Genomic DNA, 24,959 nt, shown 5'->3' with positions numbered 1-24,959 from the left:
CCCCTTGGTTTGCTACACTTAGATTGTGAGTTCTTCAGATCAGTTGATGATGTTGCTCACTTTTGATTGGCTTTAAACTATGCTAGAGTATATCGAACACTTTCAATTTCTTTGATTTTGGTTGTGAGGTGCCTCTCTTTGACTATTTTGCTCTGATTTTTCTATCCTTTTTGAGCAAGGTGTGACTAGAGCCAGTTCCCATACCTAAATCTCTTGTGTCTCCTATTCACTAGTCTGAGTCTTGTCAATGTCCTCTACTTTGGCTTTCTTCCAAGTAGTGGTAGCATTTTACATGTGGTGGAATAAAAGTAGCCAATTAAAGTGCCATGCATACCATGCTTTGAATAGATTTTGGGTCTTCAATTTTGCACCAAAAGATTATACAGAAAAGTGTTGATGCTGATATCAACTTTGGGATTCTTGATTCTGGCTAACAGCATGCTGAAAAGATTCTTAGAGACATAGGTTGGGTAGTTCTTCAGGCTAATAGGCTCCGTTACAAACTTTTATGTTGGTTTCAATTCCAAAGCTAATACTACAATACCTTGACCTCCAATTTTCCTTTTCTTCTTTGTGTGATTGTCTTCCTTCAAAAAAAGTTCCCAATTCCTCAGATAAACAAGGCTTTGCCTTGGTTAAAAATGGTAGGTGCAAAACATGAGATAGGGATGCTACTATTGTCCCCGTGTGCAAGGTAGAGAACATTATTTTGTTATGCTACACGAGAAGCATGTTTTTTGTCATGTAATAAGGAAATAGCACAATCAATAGACCATATATTGCACTTCATGCAAAAGTATCAAACAAAAGCATGGTGGAGAGTCAACTCTATGTCTTTCCAAGAATTATAAAGAATAGAAGTCATGCCCTACCCCATAGTCTAGTTGTGGCATCCAAGAAAATGCATACACATGGAGATTTGGATGCAGCTAATGAACATGGATGACTTGTTGGCAAAGAGTTTTGTCGGCCGTAGACGCTCTTGTTGTCGTTTTTTTTATTGTTGTGAATGTAAATAAAGTTTGTTGTGATATACAAGCACGAGGTCAATGTTAGCGTGCATCATGCGGCCCAAGTGACCACATCACAAGATTTGAAAGTGCATAAATAGGGTAAAACATTGCAAGAGGGGATGTGCACTAGGATCCCTTGCACTTGGCAAAGAGCATCACACTTTGCATACATATCTACAAGAGCATCATCAAGCATAGCATGTTCTTCAACAATCGTTGCCTTGGAGTCACATCATAGATTCGCTTTCCCTTGACAATGACCACAATTGCAATATAGGACTTTTAGGAATGATACAATCAATAGCTTGTTGAGCTTGTCAAATTGTCAAGGAAGTGTCCAAAACATCAAAGCAAGGCCCTTGGCCTCTCAATAAAAACATATTTACAAGAGCACCACCAAGCACAACAGGATTCTCCAAAAACCATCACCTTGAAATGTCCAAAACATCAAAGCAAGGCCCTTGGCCTCTCAAAATAAAAACATATTTACAAGAGCACCACCAAGCACAACATGCTTCTCCAACAACCATTGCCTTGAAAGCTCATCATGGATTTGTTTTAACTTATCAATGACCTTAATTACAACAGAAAGTTTGAGAATGCACATAAAGGTCTACTCATCTGGAAAGATGAACTCTCGTCACATATTTTCAAAATAGTCAATATCTAGATCCCATCATGATGTCATGGAGTGTTGAAGCTAGGGCATCTACTAGCTATAGCTCTACACCATCTTTGCGTACACATATCTCGACAATCAGGTTGATCCATAACCGGAGTGGTGACATTGGCTGCATGGGTGCAAGACTCCTGCGTCTCAACACCAGCTACCATAGCATTATTGGATTTTGGAAGTGAACCATCGAAATTCCTTACAATTTTCACTGTTGACACCTTGTTTTCCCTGTTAAGAAGGTTGGTCCGTCCTCATTGAGCTCAATTTCAAGCTTCTCTTGAGCACCTTCATGTTTATACAAGAGTCCATATCCATCAACATCACAATTGATGTAATCCCTCACATCCAAGACCCCTGACACTATTAGTTGCTAAGCTTCCCATCTTTCAAGTTTAGAACTCATTCACTTTAGATTCCTCATCAAAAGAGCTTCTTTTTATCAATCTAAGATCTTACCCTATCTTTGGTTCCACATCCCTCGTACAAAGGCCAATTTTATTCCCATCCATGGAAACAATCGAACCCATATCTCTTCATCTCTCTTCACAACAACTTTTGCATTAGCCATCATACATGTAAAAATTTGTGGCACATGCACAAGCCCCTACTTTTGATCACAAAGCTTGCAAGCTACACAAAGCAGCCATGATCCATGACACGTGAAACCCTACCTCAGTAAACATTGAATAGCTCAAAGTCCTAAGGTTGATGACATGTTTAAGAGCTATTTTTTTGTCATCTCGATCCATCCTACTTAGATCTATTCATTCATCATCGTTGTCACTAACTACTAGCATATCCATTGTATCTATCCTTGCAATCGTCATGCTCTTTGTGAGTTCTTCAATTAGCAATCTTATGGCTATGATCCCTTCTATTTTTTATCATCTCTATCATGGTCTCTTCGTCTTTCTCACATTCTCTCATCTCAATTGTGTCTATTGTGTTCATCATCATGTCAATCATGTCTACTACAATCTCCATCATCTCTTCTATGAATTCCACCATCGTGTCAAGTGTGTTCACCTTCTTTCCACTTCGCCTCATGCTCAACTACCTTTTGCAAATCTTTGATTTTGTTTATCTTCGATGTTTATTATCATCTATTATTTATTATTGTCACTTTGATAATATCTTAACAGCATGTGCTCTTTAATGTGTGTCTGTTGGTTGTGCGATTTGGGCCAAGGGAAATGACCTGGATCATGTCGAATGGCTATGTGAGGCTTTGAAAACTAAAAAACTCATTACGCTTACCAAAGTAAATACACGCTAAGTTCATTCAATATTTATTGGTTTGGCTAAAATAGGTACATATTGCTTTTATGCAAGTGTAGGAAGTTGTTAAGGTGTTAAACAAAATTTGCACCTTGAAACATCAAAGAAAACCATAGGAAACTCCTTCATTTTCTTCGCCTCCTCCTTCACGTTAAAGCATTCTTTGGTGTATGGTCCAACCCCTATAAAAACATTTTATTATGGTTTTCACCTTTTATATATGATGATAATAAAAACTCCCTGCAAAGACATAATTACCTATTGCTTAAAATTCTTGTCTAATCGCAACAATCTAATTCACAAACATAAGGTATTTTCAGCCCATCCGCATAAGATTAAAGTCCAAGCAAAAGTTGATAAAAGTATTTAATAGAAACATTTAAAGTAAAAAATATAATATTCTTACAAGTTTCATGTACTACACATGTATTCACTACTATTGAAAATTATATTTAGTAAATGCACTCAATAGCATTTGACATTTACTCATGCATAGCATCATAGATATAAGAAGGCTAACAATAGATTCTTTCCTGAGGTATATAGCCTAGTGCATTGCACACATCATACATCGATGACAATCATTATTTTAACAAGTGATGAATTCACGATGCCTGCTTATATGCCCCCATCATGACCAAAGAGGACCCTTTAAATTAATAGATGCACCATCAATCATTATGGTTCCAAATGTTAGGAAATAAGACGTAGCTAAATAGATAATTGAGTAGATTACTTAATGGAGAGAGACAGATTTATATACACGAGATTATAGAGTAGAGAGAGAGAGTACACACGATATACGTGGTTCACCCAATATGGGCTACGTCCACGGGAAAGCAGCCACTCAATGGCTTTAGTACTTCAAAACAAGAAGTAGTTTACAAAGGGATTATACCCTTAATGGAGCTCCCGCCTTGCTTCACTTTCACCACCTCACACTCACCTTGTTGCATCAACTTCACACTATGAAATGTGTGTAGAAATGGCCTCCTTTTATAGGCCAAAAGGGTTGCCCTCTCTTATGAGAGACAGCCATGTGTAGCCGCCCTTGTGCGAATAAGTCCAAATCAGACCCTCCAATCCGCCCATGTGTGGCCGCCCTTGAGAAGACAAGTCCGCTTTTGAATTCGGCCACCGGCCATTGAATTCGGCCACCGGCCAGCGGCCATTGACTTCCGACCACCGGCCATCGGCCATTGACTACCGGCCACCGGCCAACCGACCGGTTGTTTTCCGACCACTTTCCGGCCGCCGTCGGACCATAATATTCCGGCGAAAAAGAATATTCCGGCGAAAAAAAAAGTCTCGAGGCCTTTAAAGTTGCCCTTGATTCTTGTCTGTGAAAATTTTGGTTTCCGGTGAATGATTTTCCTTCACGCACGATGGCTTCTCCTCATAATGGGGGCCTTACAAATGTGCGCTTTTACCACAGAAAATTACAAGGGTAAATCAGGCTCCATACTTAACAATCTCCCACTTGGAGACTGATCTCCAAACCAAACCTGTGACTGCTTTCCATTCTGGCTTCTTATCCTTGAATGCCAATTGAAAATGAGCAAAAGCTCAACTTCTCCTTGTTGACCACCTTTGTAAACATGTCTGCAGGATTTTTTCCTAGCTTTAGTTGTCCCTCTTCCAAAAGAGTGCGTATAAAGTGATATCTCACCTCAATGTGATTTGTCCTTGAATGAAAGGCTGAGTTCTTCGCAAGATGGATAGCGATTTGGCTATCACTGTACAAGACACAATTGTCTTGTTTGAATCCAAGCTCTTCTAAGAATCTGTGAAGCCACAGAATTTCTTTGCTTGCCTCCGTCATTGCTACATACTCTGCTTCCGTGGTAGAAAGTGAAACCACTTTCTGCAGCTTTGAAGCCCAGCTTACTGTTGTGCCTCCAACCGTGAACACATAGCCAGTAGTGCTCCTTCGAGTATCTTTGTCACCTGCCATATCTGCATCAGCATACCCTTCTAGAAAAATATCAGTTCCTCCAAAATACAAAGCATTTGTTGTTGTCACTTTTAGATACCTAAGTATCCACTTCACAGCTTGCCAATGCTCTTTACCTGGGTTGTCCATGAACCTACTCACAACTCCCACTGCATGTGCAATGTCTGGCCTTGTCCAGACCATAGCATACATTAAAGAACCTACCGCTGCAGCATATGGAACTTTAGACATATAGGCTATCTCCTCTTGTGTCTTTGGACACATATCCTTCGTTAGTTTAAAATGACCAGCCAAAGGTGTAGAAACTGGTTTTGCATTTTGCATTGCAAACCTTTCTAGTACCTTCTTGATGTAATCTTCTTGAGATAGCTTTATTGTCTTCTTCGTCCTGTCCCTTGATATTTTCATACCAAGTATCCTCTTTGCACCACCTAAATCTTTCATTGAAAAAGATTTGGACAGCTCCTCTTTTAGGTCTTTGATGTCCTGCATGTTAGCACTTGCAATCAACATGTCATCAACATACAACATTAGGATGATGAATTTCCCATCTCCCAAATTCTCCGTGTAGACGCAGTGATCCGAGTTGCATCTTGTGAATCCATGATCCAACATCCATCGATCAAACTTCAAGTACCATTGTCTTGATGCTTGCTTTAAACCATACAAGCTCTTCTTTAATCTGCAAACCATTTTCTCCTTACCTTTTACTTCATACCCCTTTGGTTGAAGCATGTAGATTTCCTCCTCTAAGTCACCATGAGGGAATGCCGTATTTACATCCATTTGCTCGAGATTTAGATCATGAGCAGCCACAAGGCTTAAGACAAGCCTAATTGAGTTCATTTTTACAACAGGAGAAAATATTTCATTGAAGTCAATACCTTTCTTTTGAGAAAAACCTTTTACCACAAGCCTAGACTTGTACCTCTTCTTCCCACCTTCTTCTTCCTTTAGCTTGTACACCCATTTGTTTTGAAGTGCCCGCTTACCTTTAGGCAACTCAACCAACTCCCATGTTTGGTTGCGATGTAGTGAGTCCATCTCCACTTGCATGCTCTTCGTCCATTCTTCTTTGGATTCATGTTGCATAGCTTCTTCATATGATTCCGGCTCTCCAGAATCTGAGATCAAGAGATGGTTGAAGGAAGAAACAAACCTTTCTAGAGGTCTACTTGCTCTTGTAGATCTTCGGGGAATAGGTTGAGGCTCCTCATTTGGTTGACGTTGTTGCACATTGTCACCGTTTGCAGTCCTTGAGTCTTCACCGTCCTCAAGCTCCATGTACTCATCACCTGTTTCTTTTGTTTGTTTTCTTTCCAAGTAATCTTTGTACATATTTTGTTCGTTAAAAATTACATCCCTACTCCTTAAGATTTTACCATCTTCAGGATTCCATAGGCGATACCCAAAGTCTCCTTCTCCATAGACAATGAAGAAACAATTTTTGGACTTTGCATCTAACTTTGATCTTAGGCTTCTATCTATGTGCATGAAAGCCTCACACCCAAACACTTTGAGAAATGCATAATTCACCGGTTTACCTGTCCATGCCTCGTTTGGAACTCCCCCATCCAATGCCGTTGAGGGTGACCGATTGATTAAGTACACAGACGTACTTACAGCTTCCGCCCAAAGCTCAAGCGGTAGGCCTGCATGTAGCCGCATGCTTCGTGCTTGTTCCATGATTGTCCTGTTCATCCTTTCCGAAATCCCATTTTTTTGAGGTGTCCTTGGGGTTTTTCTTTGCCTCCGAATGCCATTGCTAGCACAAAAGCTTTCAAAAGCTTGGCTGAAATATTTGCCTCCATTGTCAGATCTGATGCATTTAACCTTGGTACCTGTTTCATTCTCCACAAAGGCTTTCCACCTTTGAAATATGGAAAATACATCGGATTTATTCTTCATGACATAAACCCATGTTTTTCTAGTCGCATCGTCTATGAATGTTACATAGTACAATGAGCCACCAAGTGATGGTGTACTTGCAGGACCCCAAACATCAGAATGAACCAACTCAAGTTTTTTATTTTTTCTTTCATTTCCTGATTTTTGAAATTTTACCCTTTTTTGTTTACCATAAACATAATCTTCACAGAACTCTAAGTCCACTTCTTTCAAACCTAGTAGAAGCTTCTTTGTTTGAAATTTTTGCATTCCTTTGGCACTCATATGCCCAAGTCGGTAGTGCCACACCGCACTGTCAACTTCTGTAGTTGTTGCACAAGCTGAAGGTTGCGTGTTAACAGTACACAAGTAAAGTGTACCGACTTTTTCACCCTTGGCAATCACCAAAGATCCCTTTGAGATCTTCCACCGTTTGTTTCCGAATGCAATGTTGTGACCTTCATCGTCCAATTGTCCTGTAGAGATCAAATTTTTGCGAAGAGAAGGAACATGCCTAACATCTTTAAGCTTCCATTCATTTCCGTTAGCAGTTTTGACAGAAACTGTACCTTTGCCGACAATCTCACAAGCTTCATCATCTCCCAAGTATACATACCCAAAATTACCTTTGGTGTAGTCTTGGAAATGTTGCTTGTGTGGTGTCGCATGGAATGAAGCCCCGGAATCTACTATCCAGGAATTAGACACATTGTCTAATGAGAGAATTAGAGCATCTTGCTCTACTTTACCTGCCACATTGGCCTCCGATGTTGGCTTGTTGTCTTGAGACTCTGTCTCCTTCTTCTTCTTGGACCAGCAATCCTTCTTGACGTGGCCCTTCTTGTCGCAGTTCCAACATTCAAGAACTGTCTTTGTGCGTGACTTGCTCTGCCTTGAGCGATCACGACCCTTTTGGTTTTTGAACCTCTCCTTAAGCCTTCCTCTTGTTTCCACTGATAGTGCAGCACTTGATGATTCTCCTGTGCTTCTCCATCGCACTTCCTTGCTTAGGAGAACACCCACAACATCATCAAACTTAAGAGTATTTGTGCCAGAGATAGAATTACTTACAGCCATCACAAGGCTGTCCCAACTATCCGGTAGAGATGATAGTATAAGGAGAGCTCGCACTTCATCATCGAAATTGATTTTCACTGATCAAAGTTGACTTATGTTTGTGTTAAAGTCATTTAGGTGTTCTGCAACTGAACCATTCTCTGCCATCTTTAGATTGAACAAGCGCTTCATAAGAAACACCTTATTGGATGCCGATGGTTTCTCGTAGAAGTCGTCAAGTGACTTCATCAAGTCCTCCGTGGTCTTCATCTCCAAAACATTGAAGGCCATCGTTGACGCCAAGCTTAACCGGATTGTTCCCAGTGCCTTTCGCTCAAGGACAATCCATGCTTCATCTGTCATTGTTGCGGGCTTCTTCGCAAGACCGCCTAGTGACAAATAGAGGTCCTTCTAGTAGAGATAGTCTTCAATCTGCATCTTCCAATGTTGGTAGTTTTTGCCGTTGAACTTCTCAATCTTGAGCTTCCCTTCCTCCGCCATAACTCCCACTCAATTCAAGGAATCCTTTCCTTGAGATAATTTAGCTACGAGCAAACCTTTCTCTGATACCAGTTGTTAGGAAATAAGACGTAGCTAAATAGATAATTGAGTAGATTACTTAATGTAGAGAGACAGATTTATATACACGAGATTATAGAGTAGAGAGAGAGAGAGAGAGTACACATGATATACGTGGTTCACCCAATGTGAGCTACGTCCACGGGAAAGCAGCCACTCAATGACTTTAGTACTTCAAAACAAGAAGTAGTTTACAAAGGGATTATACCCTTAATGGAGCTCCCGCCTTGCTTCACTCTCACCACCTCACACTCACCTTGTTTCATCAACTTCACACTATGAAATGTGTGTAGAAATGGCCTCCTTTTATAGGCCAAAAGGGCTGCCCTCTCTTATGAGAGACAGCCATGTGTAGCCGCCCTTGTGCGAATAAGTCCAAATCGTACCCTCCAATCCGCCCATGTGTGGCCGCCCTTGAGAAGACAAGTCCGCTTTTGAATTCGGCCACCGGCCACCGGCCATTGACTTCCGACCACCGGCCATCGGCCATTGACTACCGGCCACCGGCCAACCGACCGGTTGTTTTCCGACCACTTTCCGGCCGCCGTCCGAACATAATATTCCGGCGAAAAAGAATATTCCAGTGAAAAAAAAGTCTCGAGGCCTTTAAAGTTGCCCCTGATTCTTGTCCGTGAAAATTTTGGTTTCCGGTGAGTGATTTTCCTTCACGCACGATGGCTTCTCCTCATAATGGGGGCCTTACAAATGTGCGCTTTTACCACAGAAAATTATAAGGGTAAATCAGGCTCCATACTTAACACCAAATACAGCATAATGGTTCCAAACATAGCATAATGTGTGACTCGTGCATTTTGTAATATTTTTGGTGGCCACAAGTGAGGGATAATTACTTTCTCTCTATGTCTCTTGTGGTGCCAACAGCTACACTAGGGGCCTTGGGCGTGACATGATAGCGAATGGGATGGAGCCTTGGCATGCTAGTAGGCTAAGAAGGACAACAAGTTTGTAGCGTGCCCATGATAGGTGTTATAGGAAATGGCAATGCTTGGTAGTAGGAGGTTGACAATGTCAACCTCTCTCTCTCTCTCTCTCTCTCTCTCTCTCTCTCTCTCTCTCTCTCTCTCTCTCTCTCTCTCTCTCTCTCTCTCTCTCTCTCTCTCTCTCTCTCCATCGCACTTCTGTCGAGTCCCTATACAACCCGGCACTGGCGCCATTGACGCTACTTCTTTGTCGAGCCTCCCCTATACACCCCGCTGTGCGGCCTCTGTGCACCCCGCCATCGACCCCAACCTTTGAGTTTTTTACAAACCTCTGCAACGGTGACACTTCAAGTGAAAGGGTTTGTTCCTCTGCAAACTCCAAGTGAAAGGGTTTTGCAAACAGTGAAAGGGTTTGTGTTTTTGCAAACCTTTGCAAACTTTAAGTGAAAGGATTTGTTCTTCAGCAGTGAAAGGTTTGTTCCTTCAAAAGTGAAAGGGTTTCCCCAGAATGGCCACGCGTGCTTCATCCCGAAACAAGTCCACCTTTGTGGGGATCGTGGAAACACCCCCTAAAACGGACAGTACTATTCTCCTCAGAAAGAAATCGAAAGGCTCTGCAAGGAGAATGACGAGTTGAAACAAAAACTCATCGCAATCGAGACCCGGCTAATCACAGTGGAGAATCACCAGAAGGAGGAAATGGAGCAAATGCAAAACAAGTTCGACAAAACAAAGGAAGAAGTGGAGACCACCCTTACAAAGGTGGTCAAAAATCAAGTGCAAGAAGCCATCATCCACAAGGTTGACAATCGTGTGGCATCCACGCTACGCGAACGACAACGACGAGAGGTGATCGCCCTCAATGTTCGCATTGGTGGGTTGCTTAGTGATTGGAAAGGAGAGGGAGACCTCAAGTTCCATGAATCCATTGCCCACATCCAAACAACAACCCACATGATAGAGTGGGTTCCAGCAACAATGGACTCCATCACACATGAGCATCGCACCAATCATGCGATCCTCACTTTCAAGACAAAAGTGGAATGAATTAAACTCCTTGAGCAATCAAGGCTTCTCAAGGGCACTAAAACCTGGTTTGCAGAAGATCTTACCCCCAGACCAACTCAAGCATAAGAAAGTAGAACTACAAAAGGTGCGAGCAGCACGCATGGCAGGAAAATGGGCAGTCTATCGAGGAGGTAAAGCCATAATTCACGAGTTCCGAACTCCCAAAATGGTTCCCCTCTCACCCACCCCCCTTTAGGTTTTTAAGTTATGTTCATCCCATTCTCTCTTTTGTTCACCCCTCACTAGACCCTCAGTCCTTAAATGAGATGTGAAGGAGTACGAGCGGAAGTGCGACACGAGAGAGAGTGCGAGAAGAAGAGCACGACTATATGGTGAACTCGCTCTACTGTAATGTGTAGAGCATAGTGAGTTCTTATTAGGTTTTTACAAAAGAATATGGCGACCACATTGGGCTTTATACCCCAACAACCTCCCACTTAAAGTCCAATGTGGTACTTTAAGTGTGAGAGAAGCTACTATACAAGCTAATATACAAGAGATGTAGAGAAGTGATGTACTACCCTACACCTAACTGCTTGCAAAAATGCGCAAAGCTCTCTGAGGGAAGTCCTTTTGTAAGTAGATCAGCAGGATTTTCTGTGGTGTGAACTTTGACAAGCTGAAGTTGCTTATCCTCGAGCATTTCCCTGATGAAATGATACTTCACATCCACATGCTTTGTCTTTGAGTGATAAACTGGATTGCGAGCCAATTGTATAGCACTTTGACTATCACAATATAACACAGGCATCTCTTCTTTGATTCCCAAATCTGTTACTAGTCGATTAAGCCAAATTGATTCTTTGCATGCCTCTGATGCTGCAACATATTCAACCTCTGTAGTAGACTGAGTAACACAATCTTGTAATCTAGAACGCCATGATACTGCTCCACCAGCCAATGTAAAGACATACCCTGACGTAGACCTTCGGTTGTCTAAGTCACCTGCATAATCTGAGTCTGTAAAACCCTTTCCACTTAGCTCCTGACTCCCATAGTATATACGCATACTCTTTGTAGCTTTCAGGTATCTCAATATTCCTTTCACTGCCTCCCAATGTTTCTTGCCTGGGTTTGACATGTATCGACTTACTACTCCCACTGCAAATGCAATGTCTGGGCGAGTAGCAATCATTGCATACATCAAACTACCCACTGCAGACGCATATGGAATCTTATCCATTTCAGCCTGTTCTTCCTCAGACACAGGACAATCTTGTTTGCTAAGTTTCACATATGGTGGCAATGGAACACTCAGTGCCTTTCCCTTCTCCATATTGAAATGTTGCAAAACCTTGTCAATATACTCTGTTTGAGATAACCAAATCAACTTCTTTGATCTGTCTCTCTCAATGCGCATACCAAGTATATGACTTGCCTCACCCATGTCTTTCATGTCAAACGATTTTGCCATCTTTGACTTCAAAGCTGAAATTTCTTCCAAGTGCTTGCCAACAATCAACATGTCATCCACATACAAAATAAGGATCAGCCAACTGCCATCCTTAGCCTTCTTTGTATATAGACAGTGATCGAACTCACTACGTTTGTAGCCTTGAGAAAGCATAAACTTGTGGAATTTATGGTACCATGCCCTCGGTGATTGTTTTAAGCCATAAAGACTCTTTAACAACTGGCATACCCAATCTTCCTTGCCTTTCTCAACAAACCCTTCTGGCTGCTGCATGTAAATTTCCACATCTAAATCACCATGCAAGAACGCTGTCTTGACATCCGTTTGGTGCAACACCAAATCTAATATAGCAACCAATGCAAGAAAGCATCTCAATGTAGTCATCTTGACCACCGGAGAGAAGACTTCATCAAAGTCAATGCCTTGTTCTTGCTTAAAGCCCTTGGCAACAAGCCTTGCTTTGTACTTTGGCTGACTATCATGAGCGGTGATCTTATACCTGTAAACCCATTTACAGGGTAGAGCCTTTTTGCCCTGTGGTAATTTAACTAGCTACCATGTCTTGTTTTTATGCAGAGCTGTCATCTCTGACTGCATGGCCAATTGCCAATTCCCGGAGTCCTTCATTTGCACTGCTTCCTTGTAACATGAAGGCTCATTGCAATCAGTCAACATGACATAGTTCATAGATGGAACAAACCTATCAGGAGGTCGCGTGACACGTCCAGATCTACGCACAATAGGTGGCTCAGGCTCAGCCACAACCTGTGGTTCCACTCTATCCTGTCCTTGCTCCTCTTGAGCCCTGACATTTTGTCTTGCACGTGCAGGTCCATCTTCTTGGAAGACAACTCTTCTAATCTCCTCAACCCTCTCTGGTTTAGAATGATATTTGGATTCATTAAAGTGAACATCATTGTTGCGGACGACCTTTCAAGATTCGGGATCCCAAAGTCTGTACCCCATCTCACCAGAATTACCATAGCCTAGAAAGATGCACTTTCTACTCTTTGGCTCAAGTTTGTTCCTAAATTCCTTTGGAACGTGAGTATATGCCTCACAGCCAAAGACTCTGAGATGCTTGTATGAGGGCATTTTGCCTGACCATACCATCTCTGGCACTGAATCCTTCTGCAAACCCTTGCTAAGAGATCTATTTACAAGATGAACAGCTATTGATACAGCTTCAGCCCAAAACCCATTTGGCAGCTGTGCATTAGACAACATACTTCTGACCTTCTCTTGTATGGTCTTATTCATCCTCTCAGCAACACCATTTTGAGGAGGATTGTAAGGAGCAGTAAGTTCACGTTTTATACCTTTTGACTCACAAAAGTCCTGAAAGGCCTTTGAAACATACTCTCGACCATTGTCAGTGCGTAAGCTTTTAAGCTTCTTACCACTCTGATTCTCCACAAGTGTCACAAACCTTTTGAAAACACTAAACACTTCATCCTTGTGCTTGAGAAAGTAAACCCATACTTTCCTCGAGTAATCATCTATAAATGTCATAAAGTAAGAAGCTCCCCCTAGAGATAGGTTAGGCACAGGTCCACACAAATCACTATGAACAAGTGCCAACTGTGTATCTCTTCTACTGCTTCTATGCTTATGTGGCTGTTGTGTTTGCTTACCATACAGACAATGTTCACAGAATTCAAAATCATTAAATGAAAAGCCAGGCAAATAACCAGAACGAGACAATATTTCCATTCCCTTCTTGGACATATGTCCTAACCAGCTATGCCACAAAGAAACGTTCGGCTGCTCGGTTACATGATTTGATACATAAATCATGTAAAGTCCTCCAGACTTTACTCCATGTGCTACTGTCATAGAACCCTTGGATATCTTCCACATGTTCTGTCCAAAAATGGTGACGTAGCTAGCATCATCAAGTAAACCTGTGCTGATCAAGCTCTTTGTAATTGCGGGAACATGTCTCACATTCTTCAGTGTGAAAGAAGAGCCATTCTAAAACTTCAATTGAACATCTCCAACACCTAAGATCTCACATGTCTGCCCATTGCCTAGCCGAACATGATCTTTAGTGGTCACATAAGAGGTAAACCACTCCTTGTTTGGAGACACATGAAGTGATGCCCCTGAGTCTATAATCCAGTCACTCAGTGCATTTCCATCAGATGCTGTAAGAAGAGCTGAGTCCATTGTATTCTTCAAGAAGTAGATGTCTCCTGACACTAGACTGTCATCCTCTGCAACAGTGTTTTTCACATTTATTTCTTGAATCTTCACTGAGGACTTGTTCTTCTCACCATGGTCTTCAGCTTTCTCTTTGCCTTTTTCTGCTTTCCATTCTCTGCAGTCTCTTTTCATGTGACCCTTCTTGCCACAATGGTAGCATTCTATGTCACTCTTGCCTTTAGGACTGCGGGACTTGCTACGAGACTGATTCCTCTTTCCACCTTTGTACTTTTCTTTGGTCCTTCCCCTGGCAACTAAGGCTGTTCCTTTGCCTTTGTCCATTGTCTTTCTATTGTTTTCTTCAGTAAGCAGACTTCCTTCTACACCTGCTATGTTCAAACCATCTAGAGGTGCAGAATTACTCAAAGTTGTGCGAAAAGTGTCCCAACTTTTCGGCAATGTGATCAACGGGAACATAGCTCTAACAGGTTCATCAAACTTGACACCTTGAGCTGACAACTGACTGTAGATTGTCATAGCTACGCTGTGAACATTTTGTAATGCGCCGTTTTCCAGTCCTATAGGTCATATCTGACCTCCACCGATGATAATTCAATCTCTCTCTCTCTCTCTCTCTCTCTCTCTCTCTCTCTCTCTCTCTCTCTCTCTCTCTCTCTCTCTCTCTCTCTCTCTCTCTCTCTCAATGCCCCTTCAATTGGCAAGACAATCCCTCTTTCTCTCAATGCAAGAAACATCCGCAAGGTAAAGGTTTTGTAAGTGAAGAGCAAGGGGACGGGCAAGGGTAATGATTTTGTACGTGAAACGCAATGGGACAGGTAGTTTCACTGGGAAATGTGATGTGTTCACCAGTTGGCTTAAAGCCTTGTGTATTGCCAGTCTACTGCTCAACACTTGTTGAGCCTACTGCTGGAGGAGACGGTGGACTATCATCATCATCACCCTTTCTATTTTTGGGACCTACTCCATCCTCCTCCTCCTCCTTGTCTTCATCTTCATCATCATCTTGATTCTTCAGATGATCCATCAATGCTTGATTGACTAAGGTGGTTATGTATGTCTCAAAATTTGCATCTAGATCAAACTTAATTGACCCAACCAGATTTTTCAAATCTTCCATATTCAAAGTTAGATGACAATCCTGGTCAGATATATCCACCAAATATTGATAAATGTATTTGTCCATAATTGATTGTTTCAGAGTTTTGCGAACTTCTTGGATAGAGCTTAAGGTGGCTTTCTTCTGATTGAGTAGAACCCTTTAAGGCATTACTAGCATTGAGCACTTCCTTTTTTTCTTCTTCCAGAATTACACTTTGGGCAGTCAGGTGGTCGATCTTCTTATGCTAAATGGAAATGACCCATTCATTGTTATCTTGATCGAATTGATGTTACAGAATTAGATTTCCTTTTTATACCCTTCAACCTAGGTTCGGGCGTGTTCTAGTTGTGCCTTCAGAGGAGTCAATTTAGAGGTTGAAGTAGAAACTTGGGCTTCCATCATCTAGCTAATAGAATTTTTATGGTGTTCCACCTAGCCTAAATTGTGGCCACACAACCATCAATGATAATATCATGGTCACTCTGAAAAATTTCATACACCATCAGGGAAGTTTGGTAGGGCAGCAAGATCTGCTACAACAGTCTTGGTCACCAAGTTGCACACCAAAGGCTTCTTCTTAATTCTTTGCAGGGGTCTAATATTGGATTTTGAATTGGAGTATGAATTATAAGATCCATCTCAAATGTACTAGCTAGAACCGGATCCTTCCCTTTGTCTACAGTAGTCATTGAGGGTGTGTTGGGCAGGTCAATAGTCTTGTCAATAGAAGTCCCCTTGGTTTGCTACACTTAGATTGTGAGTTCTTGAGATCAGTTGATGACGTTGCTCAATTTTTATTGGCTTTAAACTATGCTAGAGTAGATCTGACACTTTCAACTTCTTTGATTGCGGTTGTGAGGTGCCTCTCTTTGACTATTTGGCTCTCATTTTTCTATCCTTTTTGAGAGAGGTGTGACTAGAGCCAGTTCCCATACGTGAATCTCTTGTGTCTCCTCTTCACTAGTTTGAGTCTTGTCAGTGTCCTCTACTTTGGCTTTCTTCCAAGTAGTGGTAGCGTCTACATGTGGTGAAATACAAGTATCTCAATAAAGTGCCATGCATACCATGATTTGAATAGATTTTGGGTCTTCAGCTTTGTAGCAAAAGATTATACAGAAAAGTGTTGATGCTGATATCAACTTTGGGATTCTTGATTCTGGCTAACAGCTTGCTGAAAAGATTCTTAGAGACATAGATCGGGTAGTTCTTCAGGCTAATAGGCTCCGTTACAAACTTTTATGTTGGTTTCAATTCCAAAGCTAATACTGAGATACCTTGACCTCCAATTTTCCTTTTCTTCTTTGTGTGATTGTCTTCCTTCAAAAAAAAGTACCCGATTCCTCATATAAACAAGGATTTGCCTTGGTTAAAAATGGTAGGTGCAAAACATGAGATAGGGATGCTAGTGTTGTCTCCGTGTGCAAGGTAGAGAACATTATTTTGTCACGCTACATGAAAAGCGTGTTTTTTGTCATGTAATAAGGAAATGGCACAATCAATAGACCATATATTGCACTTCATGCAAAAGTATCATACAAAAGCATGGTGGAGAGTCAACACTATGTCTTTCCAAGAATTATAAAGAATAGAAATCATGCCCTATCCCCCGGGGAGGTCACCTTATGAAAATGTAACTTATCACGTGAGTTCAACAGAAGGATATTTAAAGTTCTTGAAACTTACAAAGATATATATACAGAAGGGCATTATTTTTTCAAATTTGAAAAAACCTTACAGATTTTTCGAGGTCAACGTTAGCGTGCATCATGTGGCCCAAGTCACCACAACACAAGATTTGAAAGTGCATAAATAGGGTAAAACATTGCAAGAGGGGATGTGCACTAGGATGCCTTCCACTTGGCAAAGAGCATCACACTTTGCATACATATCTACAAGAGCATCACCTGGCATAGTATGTTCTTCAACAATCATTGCCTTGGAGTCGCATCATAGATTTGCTTTCCCTTGACAATGACCACAATTGCAACATAGGACTTTTAGGACTGATACAATCAAGAGCTTATCAAATTGTCAAGGAAATGTCCAAAACATCAAAGCAAGGCACTTGGCCTCTCAAAATCAACACATATTTATAAGAGCACCACCAAGCACAACATGCTTCTCCAAAAACCATTGCCTTGAAATGTCGAAAACATCACAGCAAGGACCTTGGCCTCTCAAAATCAAAACATATTTATAAGAGCACCACCAAGCACAACATGCTTCTCCAACATTCATTGCCTTGAAACCTTATCATGGAGTTTTTTCCCTTATTAGTGACCTCAATTACAACAAAAACTTTGAGAATGGACATATAGGTCTATTCATGTGGAAAGATGAACTCTTGTCACATCTTTTCAAATAGTCAAAATCTAGATCCCATCATGATGTCATGGAGTGTTGAAGCTAGGGCATCTACTAGCTATAGCTCTACACCATCTTTGCGTACACATATCTCGACAATCAGGTTGATCCATGACTGGAGTGGTGACATTGGTTTCATGGGTGCAAGACTCCTCGGTCTCAACATCAGCTACCATAGCATTATTGGATTTTGGAAGTGAACCATCGAAATTCCTTACAATTTTCACTGTTGACACCTTGTTTGCCCTGTTAAGAAGGTTGGTTCGCCCTCATTGAGTTCAATTTCAAGCTTCTCTTGAGCACCTTCATGTTTATACAAGAGTCCATATCCATCAACATCACAATTGATGTAATCCCTCACATCCAAGACCCCTGACACTATTAGTTGCTAAGCTTCCCATCTTTCAAGTTTAGAACTCATTCACTTTAGATTCCTCATCAAAAGAGCTTCTTTTTATCAATCTAAGATCTTACCCTATCTTTGGTTCCACATCCCTCGTACAAAGGCCAATTTTATTCCCATCCATGGAAACAATCGAACCCATATCTCTTCATCTCTCTTCACAACAACTTTTGCATTAGCCATCATACATGTAAAAATTTGTGGCACATGAACAAGCCCCTACTTTTGATCACAAAGCTTGCAAGCTACACAAAGCAGCCATGATCCATGACACGTGAAACCCTACCTCAGTAAACATTGAATAGCTCAAAGTCCTAAGGTTGATGACATGTTTAAGAGCTATTTTTTTGTCATCTCGATCCATCCTACTTAGATCTATTCATTCATCATCGTTGTCACTAACTACTAGCATATCCATTGTATCTATCCTTGCAATCGTCATGCTCTTTGTGAGTTCTTCAATTAGCAATCTTATGGCTATGATCCCTTCTATTTTTTATCATCTCTATCATGGTATCTTCGTCTTTCTCACATCTCTCATCTCAATTACGTCTATTGTGTTCATCATCATGTCAATAATGTGTACTACAATCTCCATCATCTCTTCTATGAATTCGACCATCTTGCAAGTGTGTTCACCTTCTTTCCACTTCGCCTCATGCTCAACTACCTTTTGCAAATCTTTGATTTTGTTTATCTTTGATGTTTATTATCGTCACTTTGATCATGTCTTAACAGCATGTGCTCTTTAGTGTGTGTCTGTTGGTCGTGCGATGTGGGTCAAGGGCAATGACCTAGATCATGTCGAATGGCTACGTGTAGGCTTTGGAAACTAAAAAAACTCATTACGCTTACCAAAGTAAATAGACGATAAATTCTTTCAATATTTATTGGTTTGGCTAAAATAAGTACATATTGCTTTTATGCAAGTGTAAGAAGTTGTTAAGGTGTTAAACAAAATTTGCACCTTGAAACATTAAAGAAAACCATAGGACACTCCTTCATTTTCTTCGCCTCCTCCTTCATGTTAAAGCATTCTTTGGTGTATGGTCCAACCCCTATACAAACATTTTCGTTTGGTTTTTACCTTTTATATCTTGATTTATCAAAGGTTAGTGTTAAAAGTCCTTAGACATAGGACCTTAAGCAAGATGGGGCTAACCTTGAGGTGGGAACCTTGCCCAAGCTTGAGGTGCTTGTAGTGGTTGGTGACTAAGGTGCTTGAGGTGCTTGTTGTGCTTGCTAACTAAGGTGCTTGAGGTGCTTGTCATGCTTGATGATTAAGGTGCTTGACATGCTTGAAGCCTAAGGTGCTTGAGATGCTAAAAGTCAAAGCAATCCCTGCACAAGGGGGGGCAAGTCCTAGAAGCAGGAGCAAGAGAGAGAACACTCACAAACACTCTCAAGGCAAGCAAAGACTTAAGAGGCAACTGTGAGTGCACGAATGCGGTGCATGTGTGGAGAGTGAGAAGGGAAGAGGGAGAGAACACAGGATGTGGGTGGAGCAGCTCAACACTATGTGTGTGAGAGAGCCCATTATTCTTCTATTTAGTAAAGAATAAGGTGTGTACATGTAATGGACAGTCTGACTTCTTTGATATATCTAACCGAGTAAGAGACACAACGCCTTTAACCCAACAACCTCCCACTTAAAGGTGAATGTGCCGATAAGTGGTACTACTATAGGACCTAGTAGTATGTACAGTAGGTTAAGGGAGGAAACTCATCTCAACCTGTGCCCACTTGCTCTCTCGATGCTAATGCATGTCATCGTGTAGACTCTAGCGGTGTGTGAAAGCATACATCTCTGCTAGATTTAGCATGCATACCCTAAAGGTATCTTTTAATGACTTGCATTTCTCCATGATGTATCATGCTAGTGTCAGTCATCGCACGACTAACAACCCCAGCTGCAAACGCTCCCACTACAGTTGCTATGTCGGGTCTCGACATTAAGAGGTCGTACATGAGAGTCCTGAAGGTTGATGATAAATACGTAATCTCTGCCAGCATATCCATGCCACTTGCAGTGACCTCTGCCAATCTATTTGTAGTAGGAGGATGGCAACCAGGGCCTAACATTGACACCTATTCTTCCTGTTAAGGGCTATTTTGCCTGTCAAAATAGGTACTTCAAGAAAACCTCCTATCATTTGACATATTAGAATCTCAAAATTGTCTGTCATTTTTCATGTTTAGACCCTTAAATTTACATTATATATGGCAAATTATGTAAGTTGATTGCATTACACAAAGCATATGAAAGGTTTAAGGGGTCTTGGAAAATTGCTCGTCAAAAGAAATTTCTACTATGCCTGTCAATTTTAGGCCTTGATGGCAACAGAGGATGTGATCCTCGTCACTATCTCGCACAGGTCTAGCCAAGAGGGATAGGGTCCAAATTTGGGCATGTGGAGCGCCTTTGATCTCAGTTGTCCCATCACGTGATGAACTAGGGGTGAACTAGGGAGTGAACTAGGGGTGAACTCGACGCCCGGAGTTCACCCCTACTTCACTCGCCTAGCAGGTGTGGGTCGAATCCAAGACCTCTCGGTTGCCACACAAATACCCTACCATCATGCTAGCGCATGTCACTACCCATGTTGGCATGACACATGATCACCCTAGTTCACCCCCAGTTCACGCACCCCTAGTTCACCCCCATTTCACTGCATGATTCAATGGTTGAGATTAAAGCCCCCTCGCCCGCAAATTTGGGCCCTAGCTCCCCTCTAAGCCATATGGACGTTCCATATAGTGACAAGGGGGATGTGAGGTGAAGGCAGACGAGCTGGTACAAGAGCAAGGGTACAATGTGAACAAGGTCAACTCCACTTAAACCAATTTCCAAATCAATGCTTCATCATTTTCTTGACTTGTTCTTGAAACAATGAATACTCACTAACTTATCCACGAATCAAAACATTGTGTGTGTGCTTTTTAAACCCTCTTCTGATTAGTAAAAAGGGCCAAAAATAACATACATATGGAATTGCATTGCATACATGTTCATGGTGTTTTTAACTAATCAATCTACTTTGAGATATGTGAGTGACAATGAATATTACCAATAGTCTACGGACGTGTGATTCAACCTAATAGACAACCCTTAAAAAGATATTCGCAATTGTTGAGTATTCTCTACTACTGGGTCTAAGTTGGATCCATTAATTAATTTGTGCAGAAGATTCCTTCTACTTTCTAACTTTAACAATTAGCGTCTCAATTGGAGCCCATGCACGCGATCCCCTTGTTCCGCTTCGCAAGCAAGCTCTCCCCTCCCCTGATGGTCTTGCCTGCAGAGACACGTCGTCTAGAGCAGACGAGAGAACCTCATCGCCTGTGCTCATCCTTTGCCATGTAACAATGTCGCAAGCAAGCTCCCCCCTAGCCTGGATCGTTTTCCGCCACAGAGCCCGTCCCTCTCTCTCTCTCTCTCTCTCTCTCTCTCTCTCTCTCTCTCTCTCTCTCTCTCTCCGCGGTGTCGAACAAACCATCTGCGTTGCGCATTCCTGGCTCCAATCTCAGACTGTGGCACCTCGTGATGGCACCGACACCCCTCCCTTGGCATTCTGCCCTGCTCCTTCAAGATGCCGACAACACGCACACCATGGCTCCTATCAGCATTAAAAAAAAAAATCTCCATTTGTCTCCACCTTCATTGCACAGCACATAATGCCCATCTCTCTCTCTCTCTCTCTCTCTCTCTCTCTCTCTCTCTCTCTCTTCCCTCCACATGCATGCGTACGTCTCTCCTATTTTTTTCCCTTAAGACTTAAGCCTTTGAGAGCATCTCACAGGATTCCGCTTAATAGATGAAAAAAACTCGTTTTGGGGACCTACTAGACAACCCTTAAAAAAGATATTTATTTTTTACAATACTTGCAATCCACTCAAATGATGTCAACAGAACGAATACCTAAAAAAACTCACTGGATTCTTTTCCGATTGAGAGAATGTATTTACAAAAGGTTACCTATGGCAAAGAAAAATGGCTTGCATTCACACAAACGTATCAAGTCTCCCAAATCCCGCAAAATTATAAAGCCTTTCGAAACATCAAAGGAAATAAGTGAGAGGTGAGTTTAGGAAATAAAAAGACCCATAGAAGTGAAAATCAAGACATTTTTTAATTAAATAAGACAAGAATGATTGCACACTACTACATTTGTGTTTTTCTTTGCTTGATATCTCTTTAACGTTTTCTTCTCTTTAGAGTGTCCTTTCACTATGTAAGTAGTGAATATATTTATTTTTGAGGCCAATAGGTATAGCTTTCAAATAGGGTTCTTAAATCTTGGAAAAATAAAAGTCCTTTCCAGACATATTAAATGCATAAGTAAAGGGTAAGTTTAGGAAATGGAAAGTAGAAAGACTTTTCATATCCATATAAAGAGGTGGTTGATTGTGCATTGGTAGATTTGTATTTTTCATCTTTGCCTTTCTTTCCTTTCTTGTTTTCTTCTCTTTAGAGTTTCACCTTGCATGATGTAATTGGACTTTCCATGTATGTTGTGAATTTATTCATTTTGAAGCCTTTAGGAAATGCATATTAATGGAGGAACGATTTTGAAAAAAGAAATGCGGTACAATACAGGGAGATTCTCTTGTTTGTACTGCTTAAAACTTTTCTCCTCTCTTTCGTGCTACTATTTGTTTGCATGCAGTAGCACACGATGCTCTCTCTCCCTCTCTCTCTCTCTCTCTCTCTCACACACACACACACACACACAGTTCAAAGGTTAATAACTATCTTCCAAGCATCGCTAGTTTTGTGCATACATTGGTGGCAAATAGAAGCTCTGTGCTGTTTTCACCAGATGCGAAAGGAAGGCCTTTTGATGCCTTTCACGTCGAAGGCAGGTGGCCTTAAGCAAGACGTTGACGGGTGGGAGAATTCACGCAGGGGGCTATGGGAGAAGGGTGTTGTGCTTGGTGGTTCTTTGAGCACGGACAAGAGGAGGGGGGGGGGGGGGGGGGGGGGGGGGGGGTGGGTGGGTGGGTGGTGTTGAGGTTCTCCATCAAAGCATTCTATCAAATACTAAATGTCCACTTTGTTCTGCGACAACCTAGTAGATGCTTCCAAATGTGGCAGGCAAAACAACTGGCATAACTTGTGATTATATGACCAAAGACAAAGAGCACATGCACAACAATTTTCACTGACCAAATTGATCAAAAAACTTCACCCATGCACCACAACCTTCACTACAAACCAGTGTGCAAATGCTTGCTGTCAAAAGAACCACACAAAATATGCCCCTCTAATTAACCAATATTTTCAATTTTCTACTCTAACCAACGATCACACTTGCTTTTGATTACAATATATCACCCAAGCAACCATTCATCTGAAGTTGCAAGCCTTCAAATTGGACAATTTGGTCGAACTGATCAAGTCAAATACTATCTGCTAACCAGCATTTTCTCTTGCCATTTATTTCAAATCCAATCAGGCTGGAAATGAATCAAGTTTACATCCTTCTGAATTTTTGACACTGCACTTTGAAGGTAGCTTCAAAATTTATGGACTCAATTACTGTGGGTAAATGGAAAAACTACCTATCATGGAAAGAGCAATGATTGGCACAATAACTATAGCTTATTACATGATTACAAAAATGTTATTCAGCGAAAAATGGTACACATACTCTGTAATACTATATTGCAGACAACAACAGATTTGTGATTATAATAAAAAAAACATTAACGGCTACATGCATGGCTTACATTGAAGATGAAGGGGTTAGGTGCACTTCCATAGCTTTCTTCCGCCCGACCTTGTCTCAAGTTGCACCATTTGAACATTGAGGACCTGGAATCTTGTGCTTAATATCCTGAAAGAGAGCTCTGTGTCCCTTGGCTGCCAAGTATGACTTTGACTTTTGCCACTTTCCTGAGGCTGGAAAACCTGAAAACTCCAAACGAAGCTAACTACCACTGCTTTCTGCTCTTTTGGCTCTCTTCGCTTGAACCAGTTTATCAAGAATGGCCAGTTCAAAAGGAATTGCATCAAGGCAGCGCTCAGCTGCAGCAGAGCAAACCTGCAAATTCGGACAGAAAATTAACTGATGCTACTTCATACAGTAGCTCACCTACACTATCTCACCTCATCCAGAAGAAAGTGAACAATTGCTTCGTCGTCAACCACTTCCCGCAAGGCCTCACGCAAATATTGTGTATCCACTTGTATTTGTTGGAACCCGCTCCTGCTAAACGTTTCAAGGCGAACATACTCCTGGAAGCTCTTCAGGCACATTTTGATGACAGCAGATATGACAGATGTCTGAAACAAGCAGAGAGAAACTTGAAATCAGACACCTTTTGAATCTATCTGACACGAAGTCCCAGATGCACAATTTGCACACCTGTGTGAACTCTAGCTTTGTAAAAACCTCAATCTTCTGTTTGAACAGCTTTGCCACGTCTCTTTCAAGCAAGCGACTCCTCGCCCTTTGAGATATGCTTGTCCTGCTACTCCTTTCTTCCCGTAGTGGATTGCTTCTTGAAGAACCGGCACTGCCTGTGCTATCTGATCGTCGATGTGTTCGTACAGTTCCAGGATCCAGTAACTGCTTCACCTCTCTGCTCATGCATTCAACCTAAACAGACATGGATGAAAGGCGAAAGTTTGAATGGAGTTGAGGGCATAAGCGAACCTAGCTTCAGATAATCAAAACTAACCTCCTGTAAAAGTAAATCCACGAACATGCGGACCTCCCGTGGCTCCTTGTACTAAAAACCATCCAGCATCAGAAACAGCTCCTCACAGAAGTGCACAGTAAAAGGTTCAAAAGAATCTTACTTTGAGCCAATTTGGTGTTGTGACACTTTTCTTGATCAACATAGAAAGTTTCTTTGATTGTATCGAAATATACTGCAAAGAACATGTAAATAATGGCCCATAAAAAGTTAGAAACTGAACTCCGTGTTGGCCACATACAAGACTTGACACTCAGTTTGAAGATTATAGGGTCATTGGCAATCATTCAATGGCTCAATAAAAGAAAAAATAATCCAATGGCTCGAAAAGAGATAACCATGTTTTGGAATGATGAGAA

General features: G+C 41.5%; 1 protein-coding gene across 1 annotated transcript in view; it reads right to left on the bottom strand.

The window, feature by feature from the left end:
- Positions 1-23,463: 23,463 nt before the first annotated feature.
- The window catches only part of LOC147438605 (Vps51/Vps67 family (components of vesicular transport) protein), a 160,781-nt gene continuing 159,285 nt past the window's right edge, over positions 23,464-24,959 (bottom strand). Inside the window, exons 16-20 of the mRNA XM_086484658.1 lie at positions 24,704-24,775; positions 24,583-24,633; positions 24,267-24,500; positions 24,008-24,184; positions 23,464-23,942 (exon numbers count right to left, since the gene is read on the bottom strand). Of these exons, the coding sequence (XP_086340784.1) occupies positions 23,829-23,942; positions 24,008-24,184; positions 24,267-24,500; positions 24,583-24,633; positions 24,704-24,775 (648 nt within the window). The 3' untranslated portion in view covers positions 23,464-23,828. The remainder of the gene's footprint in view (positions 23,943-24,007; positions 24,185-24,266; positions 24,501-24,582; positions 24,634-24,703; positions 24,776-24,959) is intronic.

This window comes from Adiantum capillus-veneris, chromosome 16, assembly GCF_014529385.1.
Source record: "Adiantum capillus-veneris isolate H3 chromosome 16, ASM1452938v2, whole genome shotgun sequence".
NCBI lineage: Eukaryota > Viridiplantae > Streptophyta > Polypodiopsida > Polypodiales > Pteridaceae > Adiantum > Adiantum capillus-veneris.
Note: the sequence above shows the minus strand (reverse complement) of the source record. Positions and strands in the feature narration are given on the sequence as shown.